The sequence below is a fragment of the Penaeus monodon genome, chromosome 1, assembly GCF_015228065.2.
Source record: "Penaeus monodon isolate SGIC_2016 chromosome 1, NSTDA_Pmon_1, whole genome shotgun sequence".
Lineage (NCBI taxonomy): Eukaryota > Metazoa > Arthropoda > Malacostraca > Decapoda > Penaeidae > Penaeus > Penaeus monodon.
In genome coordinates this window covers 13,798,410-13,808,409 of record NC_051386.1, presented here as the reverse complement: position 1 = coordinate 13,808,409, position 10,000 = coordinate 13,798,410, and the positions used below count along the sequence as shown (strand labels likewise).

At 37.8% G+C, this 10,000-nt stretch overlaps 1 protein-coding gene across 1 annotated transcript in view; it reads left to right on the top strand.

Moving 5' to 3' along the window:
* The window catches only part of LOC119593621 (kynureninase-like), an 8,741-nt gene extending 2,415 nt beyond the window's left edge, over positions 1-6,326 (top strand). The window contains 9 exon segments of the mRNA XM_037942606.1: positions 2,623-2,741; positions 3,155-3,310; positions 3,508-3,724; positions 4,022-4,132; positions 4,338-4,547; positions 4,868-4,924; positions 4,926-5,081; positions 5,326-5,550; positions 5,751-6,326. Coding sequence (XP_037798534.1) covers positions 2,623-2,741; positions 3,155-3,310; positions 3,508-3,724; positions 4,022-4,132; positions 4,338-4,547; positions 4,868-4,924; positions 4,926-5,081; positions 5,326-5,550; positions 5,751-5,879 — 1,380 coding nt within the window. The 3' untranslated portion in view covers positions 5,880-6,326.
* Positions 6,327-10,000: the final 3,674 nt, after the last annotated feature.

Sequence of the window (10,000 nt, the reverse complement as noted above, 5' to 3'; positions counted from 1 at the left end):
GCTTTGTTCTAGAATTATAACATATGACAATGAGAGGGAAATAAATGGTAAAATTAACAGAAGAGAGGGTTATGGAAAAATCGCAGACATTATAACTGTTCATCAAATACTGTGTATATATATATGCGTACTTGTATATGTTAGACAGAGTATGCGTATCAGTGACAGTATTAAAGCGTATATGCGTGTTAGTGATTGATTATTGCCTGTTAAGACAACAAACTTTTTTATAAGAATAACTGTGCCTTGATAAATCATTGATTGGCATTTAACTGATAGTCGAGCTAAAAACGTCTACAAGTACCAAATTTCTCGCCATTTGCATGCTTTTGTTCGCTTGTTAGTAGCGGTTAATGTCTTAGCGCATTTCGTGTCGGCCGAACGCCAGCGATTCGAGTCGCTCGTTCGAAGCTTTTAAAGTACGGTCCGTAGTATAAGTGATGAAATACGGACTTTATATGTTTATATGAATATTTCTCAGGTTATATTGGCTACATATATTTTCAGTAGCTACATATAGCGATATACATAATTAAACTAGGTAGCAGGCTAGCTGTAGATTTATAAGACTTATCTATGACATCCTGAAAATAAACTCGATTGGTATAAAGACTTTAAATACTTTAAACAAGGGACTAGGACTTTATAAAATGTATGTCAAAAAAGGAGGATTTCGGTAAGCACATTGCCTGTTATGACCCTAAAGATTCGGCAATGAGAAAGTTATATTGGGGAAACTGTGCATCGGATTTTTTAATGTTCATCCTAATCCTAAACTGTCTGATTGGCCACAAAACATATATTGGATTGGTCTGACCATCATAATAATGTAAGTGATAATATATATATATATATATATATATATATATATATATATATACATATATATATATATATCAATAAGCTAAGAAAAAAGAGCAGGTATTTTAGGGTAGAAAGAAAGACCTCCACATTTACTTCAGAAATAAGAGCCCCAAGTCATTTATAAAGAACTACCTTCACATTCAATTCAGAAGTTTCCAAGAAGACCGAGGAGGAGGCGGGACAATAACCTAGTTTTGGCTCCTGCACTGCAATGGAGGAAGGCAACGGAAAACCACCTTCATTATCAGTTCCAAGGCGTACGTTAACACACCATGAAGGATGGCGTGTGTGGCGTTGCACCTGTCACGCGACAGATAACCAAGATATATACAAACTCACACACACACACATATCTATAGATAGAAAAATAGACAAATAGATATTTTCATAAAAGGCTGCAACATTCCATTTCAGGTCGTATAGTTTATACTTTGTCTAATTCCCATCCATCAGCCTGTCCATTCTTCTGTGATTTGGTCTTACGGCAAGGCAGAACGCAGTGGTTGAAGACCTTCCAAACAGTATATTATTTTGTATGTCGAGGAATTCCAGCCTTGTTTTGTCTGCCGGTTCATATTTCACACGCCGTCTGTATGAAACGTTCTGCGTATAATTAATCACTGACTACTTCTAGCCTTTCGCCCTTAAACACGTGCTTATTTTTTGTTGTTTGGACTCAATTGTTAAACATGACAATAGTCTTTTCAAATTCAGTGGAAGTCAACCTTCAAGTGTTCCGCATTCGATTCGCCGATTAACTGTAGGTCATTTTCTGACTCACAAAAGAGAGCATTGACGCCATTAAATCTTAAATTACCTAGATGATCATCTCATACTTCAGTCCCTTTTCCCTTTTAATCTAGTTTCTCAGTAGCGCCTCTAGGCAAACTGTGAACAGTTTTGTTAATATTTACGCAAGTTCAACAAGTAATTGTTATTTCAATGGTTCTGTTTGATGGTCGCTGATCTGTATTTACATAGACCTATATCGCCCAATTTTCTAAAAAAAGACATCTACATGAATTGCTTCAAAACTACTATTATTTGATATTACTCTAAATATTCATATATATATATATATATATATATATATATATATATATATATATATATATATATACATATATATATACATATATATACATACATACATACATACATACATATATATATATACATACATACATACATACATACATACACACACACACACACACACACACACACACACACACACACACACACAGACACACACACACACACACACACACACACACACACACACACACACACACACATATATATAATATATATATATATATATATATATATATATATATATATATATATATAATTAAGAATGATGAAAATCATTTTTTCGCACTTAAAGCGACCTTGATGCCGCCTGTCTCCCAGCTGAATTGAGTTATAAGCGGCTGCCTTATCATAATGATCAGGATAGCCAAGGTACCCAAGCCTCCATTATCTCATTCTATCTCCTTCTCTTGCTTTACACACAAACACACACACTCACACACACACACACACACACACACACACACACACACACACACACACACACACACACACACACACACACACACACACGCACACACACATACATACACACACACACACACACACACACACACACATATACACACATACACGTACACACATACACATACAGAGAGAAGGTGTGTTCTTTTGCACATTTCCTTCCAAGGTGTACTGACAATCGCTCCTTTCCCTCAACAGACGCCCAAGCCCATCGAAGTCCTCCAGAGTTTCGCTGCCAAACACGGGGTGGATGTCCTCAACAGGGAGTTCGCTGAATTGATGGATTCCTTGGACCCTTTGCGAGGATGCAGAGAGAGGTACTAGTGCTAGAGTTGATTTAGGATAAGGTAATCTGCCTCGTGCGCGCGCCCGTGTGTATGTGTGTGTGTGTGTGTTGTGTGTTGTGTGTTGTGTGTGTGTGTGTGTTGTGTGTGTGTGTGTGTGTGTGTGTGTGTGTGTGTGTGTGTGTGTGTGTGCGTGTGTGTGTGTGTGTGTGTGTGTGTGTGTGTGTGTGTGTGTGTGTGTGTGTGTGTGTGTGTGCGCGTGTGTGTTGTGGAGAGAGAGAGAGAGAGAGAGAGAGAGAGAGAGAGAGAGAGAGAGAGAGAGAGAGAGAGAGAGAGAGAGAGAGAGAGAGAGATTAACAATATACCCAAATAAGAAAAAACGGAATACGGACAATTGAAACCAAACTATATTAATTACCAAATCCCCTATATCTATCTCCCTGCAGATTCGCCATTCCAAAGCGAGGGACACTACCCGGAGCAGACCCCGATGTGGCCGAGGGAGACGAAGAGTGCGTCTATCTCTGTGGGAATTCCCTGGGGCTCAAACCCGTCAAGGCCGACCGTTACATTCAAGATCAGCTCGACAAATGGGCCAGAATGTACGAGGAATCTTTTTTTTATAGTTTAGTTTAGTTTAGGTATATGGAATTGATACGAAGGCGATGTTGTATGATAACGAGTGCTTGTGACGAAATTTGAGGGAAAGAGAGAGGGGGATGGAGATATATATGTATATGGAGAAGGACGCTTTACCATCAGTGTCAGAAGCTAATCGAATGCCGCTCTGTTTTCCCAGGGGCGTTGAAATGCACTTCGAAGAGCCCCTCCCAGCGGCCAAATGCGACAGGTACCTTCGGGAGGAGCTCGGGAGACTGGTGGGCGCCGACCCGTCCACCGTCTGTCTGATGAATGGCCTGACAGTCAATCTGCACCTGTTACTCCTCTCCTTCTACCAGCCAACGCAAACCCGCTTCAAAATCCTCCTCGAAGGCCACGCGTTTCCTTCTGATAGAGTAAGTCGGGAAACCACAGTTGTGAGTCATTGCAATTACTATCGTTAATTAGTGTTACAAAATTTTTATTTATTTATTATTAATCTTTTTTATTTATCCCTCATTAAATTATTTGTAGTCAAGCTGAACGCTCTAGTACTGAATTTCAAGTTAACAATCCTGAGGAAGAAACATTTAATCTGCTGTGCGTGACCTTTAAAAAAGGAACCTACGCATTCTTAAGTACTTGAATAACATGTATTGTAATGTACAAGAGCATGAATAATGTATACTTACGAGCCATCCCTCTTCATCCAGTACGCCATGAGATCCCAGGCGGAACTTCGAGGTTTTGACCCTAACGAAGCGGTGTTGGAGATCCAGCCCCGAGAAGGCGAAAGCACTCTCCGCACAGAAGATATTCTAAAGGTAGTGAAAGCGAACGATAAATCACATTCACTTCGCAACTTTTACACTTAAAAAATAAAATAAAATAAAATAATAATAATTCTACATCTGAAAAAAGATAATTAACCACCTAGATTACGTGTTGAATGAACGACGAAATAAATCGTGACACAGAGAATGAAATCGGATACAAACCAGCATAACAAAACGACCTTCCATTGGCCAGGTGATCAGAGAACAAGGCTCCAGCATCGCCGTCGTGTGCCTGAGCGGCGTCCAGTACTACACGGGCCAGAAGTTCGACATGGAGGCCATCACGAAGGCAGCGCGGGAGGAGGGCTGCCTCGTGGGTTGGGACGTCGCTCACGCCGTGGGGAACGTGCGCCTGGAACTCGATAAGTGGGGCGTCGACTTCGCTTGCTGGTGCACTTATAAGGTGAGTTTATAAGTGGAGTGTTAGGGTTGGAGGGTTAGACTGCTTGGCTGTCGGGCTAGTCTTTTCTTCTTTTCTTACTTTCGTATATTTATATCTTCTGGGATTCGTACAGTTAGTCATTTTGTTTTCTCTCATCACGCAGGTGACGAGTCATACACGCACACGCACACACACCCAGACATCCACGCATGCAAATACCTTAATATACAACTACTCAAGTCCAGTTAGAGAAACACACATACACAAGTACTGATGCCGATTTAGCTATGCATGGTTGAATATCCTTTGCTGCAACCCTAACCCGTGCAAAATCCCCGCAGTACCTGAACAGCGGGCCAGGATGCATCGGTGGGGCGTACGTGAACAAGCGGCACGAGCAGCGGAGACGCGCCTCACCTCAAGGGCTGGTGGAGCAACAAGGAATCGACGCGGTTCCAGATGCGCGACGGCTGCGACACGGCGCCCGGCATCGATGGCTTCAGGCTGTGCAACCCGCCGCCGATTCTTGTGGCTCTCGTGAAAGCCAGTCTGGAGGTGAGGATTTTTTTTCTTTTTTTAGGAAGTTTGGTTGACAGTATTGCGTTGAGCAGGTCTTTTCTAAGGCGAAGATTAACAATTTCAACTTTATATTTTCCCGGCCTAATATTCTTAAACGCCGGACGGCAAACTTCGCTGCATCCGGCTGAAAAAGGATTCTAACTAGTAATGTCCATTTCCTTAAGGACAAATTCATTATAGTTTTCATGGATATGCACTAGAACCGTCCCCTATTCCACAGATATTCGACGAAGTGGGAATGGATAAGATCCTGGACAAGCAGTTCCTTCTGACGGGTTACTTAGAGCTCCTTCTGAAGGCCCACTTCAGCATCGGCGACACTGATGTCCCTACAACCACGATCATTACACCAGAGGACGTCAACGAGAGAGGAAGTCAGCTCTCCCTGGAGTTCTCTTACCCGCTCCATCAGGTCCACAAGGAGCTGCAAAAGCGTGGCGTGGTGGTGAGTTTTCTTGCACTTGACTGTGTGTGAAGAGGTAGAAATAAAAAAAAAAACATATACAATGAATTAACCAACCATTATTCCACAAAAGACAAGAATTATACCTGGCTCTCCATTCTGAGTGCATCACTCTTCATTCTCTTAATACCCTCATAACTGCAAATAATAAGCACCCTCCCTTTTCCCTCTCTCTCCCCAAGTGTGACGTCCGCCTCCCCAACGCGATGAGAATAACCCCGGCGCCGCTCTACAACAGCTTCCAAGACGTCCACTATTTCATCACGATCTTGCAAGATGTCTTTAGCATATGCAAGACCGAGGCTGCCTAATGGTTCGTTTTCCTGTCGGATTTTCCTAAGATTTCGCTGCAAAACAAGTTCGCTGAATCCTCTTAGGGGGAGTCTTTGTTTAATAAGCATTGCACTTGTGGGCAATATATAAAGCCTGAGCTATATCATGATTCAGAAAAGTGAGTCTCTAGTGTGTGTGTGTGTGTGTGTGTGTGTAAGAGCGCGCGCGTGTGTGTATGTGTGTGTGTGTTTCATGCTCATTACAGAGGATGGCAAATCCAGAAATTTAATTAATACTGAAAAAGAAAAAAATGAAATAAGATAATCAGGGTACTCTCATACTGCCTCAGCGAAAACCGCAAATACTTGAAGTCTGAAAGTTGGTCTTATTACCCATTTCCTGCCTTGGCTGTAATTTATTGTTACAATTTTCTGTGTATATATATATGTTTGTAAATATGTTAACAAATAAAAATAGTCGAATAACTTGTGTTTTATACATCGTATGTCAAAATACATTCATCCTCCAAAAATAAAAAGTCACTTTTGTCTTCAATTCAACAGATTCAAAGCCACAAAGACACGAGTACGGTTCAAAACTCGTATATTTTATGAAGCACATAAATCAATAAGGCATTTATTTAGGCATATTAGGACAATTAGTACAGTTCTCGGTAAATAAGTAGATTTTTTTTTCTACTATAACCATTGATGATGATAATGAGGTTAGATATAGTGACAGTGAGAGAAATAATAATAATAGCGGTTATAATGATAATGATGATAGCAGTAATAATAATAAATGATAACGATAATAGAGATGAAATCAACAATAATGATAAAAATAACGATAATTATATTAATGATGATAACTGTAATGATATTTTCATTTTTTATCATCATTACAAAATTATTACTATCATTATTATTGACATTACTATGATGAAAGTAATATTGGTAATAATAATGATAATATTGACAATGTATTAATCATAAAAAAGTAACAATAATGATAGTAATGATAACTATAATTGTAATGATACTAATAGTAAAACAGAAATAAAAATAACAATAATAGCAACAACAACAACAATGATAATGATAATGATAACAATAATAATGATAATAATGATAAGGGTGACGAGGATGATAATGATGATGGTAATTATAATAATGGTAATAATAACAGTATTGATAATGATAATGATAATGATAATAGTAATAGTAATAGCAATAGTAATAGTAGTGGTAATAGTAATAGTAATAGTAGTAATAATAATAATACAATAATAATAATAATGATAACAATAATATTATAATGAATAAATAAAGACAATAATAATGGTAATGACAATAATTATAACTGTAACAGCAGCAATGTTGATAACAATAATACTAATACTAATACTAATAATAATGATGATAATGATGATAATAATAGTAATAATAATAATAATAATAATAATAATAATTATAGCAGCACAAGATCAGGCTCTCTGTACAAGGAATATGAGAAAAACGGTGTATGGAGAGAACGTTGATTCAACTTGTAGAGTATGTGGTTCTGCAGATGAAACAGCGGCGCACATTGTGTCAGAATGCCCAAAAACTAGCACAGAAAGATTATAAACAGGTGAGACATAATAATGTTGCAAAAGTAATCCACTGGAAGCTTTGTGAGAAAGGAGGATTTGGGAAGTCTGATCAGTGGTACACACACAAGCCTGAGAAAGTGCTGGAATCAGAAGACAAAGATTTTATGGGATTTCCCCATACAGACCGACAGGACACTAGAGCACTACAGACCTGATATAACTGTAATTGAGAAAAAGACCAAGAAATGCCTTCTCATCAACCCAGCATACCCCTTTGATACGTATTGAAAAGAAAGAAGAAGAAAAGTGTAACAATTACTGCGACCTGAAATATGAAATTGCAAGAATGTGGAGAATGAAAGATGTTGAAGTTATTCCAGTAGTAGTGCCCCATTAGGGACAGTGACAAAGCAGTTCGAGAAATGGATACAGAAGCTGGATTTGGAAATTACAGTTGAAATGTTACAAAAACCTTGTTTACTTGGAACAGCAAGAATAATTCGAAAAGTACTGGACATGAAGTGAAAAGTGAAAGAGAAAGAAGCTACAATACCTAAGACCACTGGTTGTGGTCCGCTACTGCAGCTCATTCACCAAGATGTAAGACCAATCTTGAGAGTACCAGAAATAATAATAATAATAATAATAATAATAATAATAATAATAATAATAATAATTTCAATGATAATGATAATAATGATAATGATAATAGGAAACATAATAATAATGATGATAATAACATGTTGTAGTATTAGTAGATGAAGACGCAGACATAGAAAGAGAAAAAGTGAAGAAGGGGGAAAATAAAGAACGGTGGTGACGAAAAGAAGAAAAAGAATAAGAAACAAAGAAAAATGATAATAAAAGAAAAGAAGAAAAGCATAATCACAAAAAAACACGTTAAATTATTTTTAGATTAAAAAAAAAATATGGAAATATACCAGAAATATATATAATCTACCTTCAAGCTTGTAGTGATTAGTAACAACGAAAGTTCAATTTACGTGCTTAAATCGCCGTCATATTTACATCATGAAATTAGTGAAAAAAACAGTGTGAGGTGTTTTCAGCACAATGTAATTATTACAAACACACCAGAACCCGTATCAATAATCATCATTTTTCTCAGTTTGATTGGCCGTTAAGCAGTTCCAGTTAAATTATTCATTGCCGATGTACGATGTGTGTGTGTGTGTGTGTGTGTGTGTGTGTGTGTGTGTGTGTGTGTGTGTGTGTGTGTGTGTGTGTGTGTGTGTTTAATATCTATCTATCTATCTATCTATCTATCTATCTATATATATATATATATATATATATATATATATATATATATATATATATATGGTAAATTTGGAAATGGCCTCTTACACTGATTTCCGTATGAAAACAATTTTATTCTGAAAGTTCTCTTCATGTTTCGAACGATTCTAGCACTCATTTCCTTCGCAACGAAGCAAAGCTACGACATCGGCCGCGACGCATCAGGCAAATTGCACATTCATAGTGAAAAAGTGGCTTCGCCCTCACCACGCAAGTTCCGCCAGGACCGAGCCCGGGCAAATATCTGGATCCCGCAGCGACCAGTTAATCCGCAATGACCATCTTGCGAGTCGTCAAAATCCTCGCTGTCGTTATTGGCCGCTCCCTTACGTTACTGCCACGATATTTTGCACATAAAAGGGAAAATCAAAAAAACAAAAACAACAACAACAAAACGGCACATTATACACAACCAAGCTATGACGGAACTGATTCGAATTTCATCCGACTTCCCTTGGGTCAAGCTTCTATTGTCACCTCATTATCTATTACAGTTCTTATTGGTTGAAATAGACTGGTCGCCAGCGTCTATTGTCACGTCACAGCCAGGGACAATTCCCACTATCTTATTTGATTTTCCGCTACAATTCCGTTCGATTATTTGGTCTCTTTCACGATTTCAAGCCAAAAAGGTTTCTTAGAATGCAAGAAAAAAGAAGAGAAGAGAAACTGCAAAAATGTGTCTAAAAAAGAAAAACTGAAGAAAAGTGAAGAATAGTATCTTAGAATGTTACGGTCTATCGGATGGCAAGGTCAGACTAATCAGTTCCGGTTTTAGGTGACATTTCCAAAAGTACCATATATATAAATATATATATATATAATATACATATATATATATATATTCATATATATATTCATATATATATTATATATATATATATATATAGGTGTTGTGTGTGTGTGTGTGTGTGTGTGTGTGTGTTGTGGTGTATGTGTGTGTGTGTGTGTTGTGTGGTGTGTGTGTGTGTGTGTGTGTGTGTGTGTGTGTGTGCGTGCGTGTGTGTGTGTCTACACATACACACACACACATATCTATCTATCTATCTATCCATCTATCTATATAATATTGTGCCCCTTCTCATCAAGATTCAAAGAAAACGAAGTTGTTTCAGAGGGTTAAGAGAAAACGTAATATCTATAAGGTAGACTTATATTTTTCTCGATTATCTTACATTTCGTAATAAATGATAATATTAATAATATTACTAGTACTACTATTACTCTTACTACTATTACCACTTT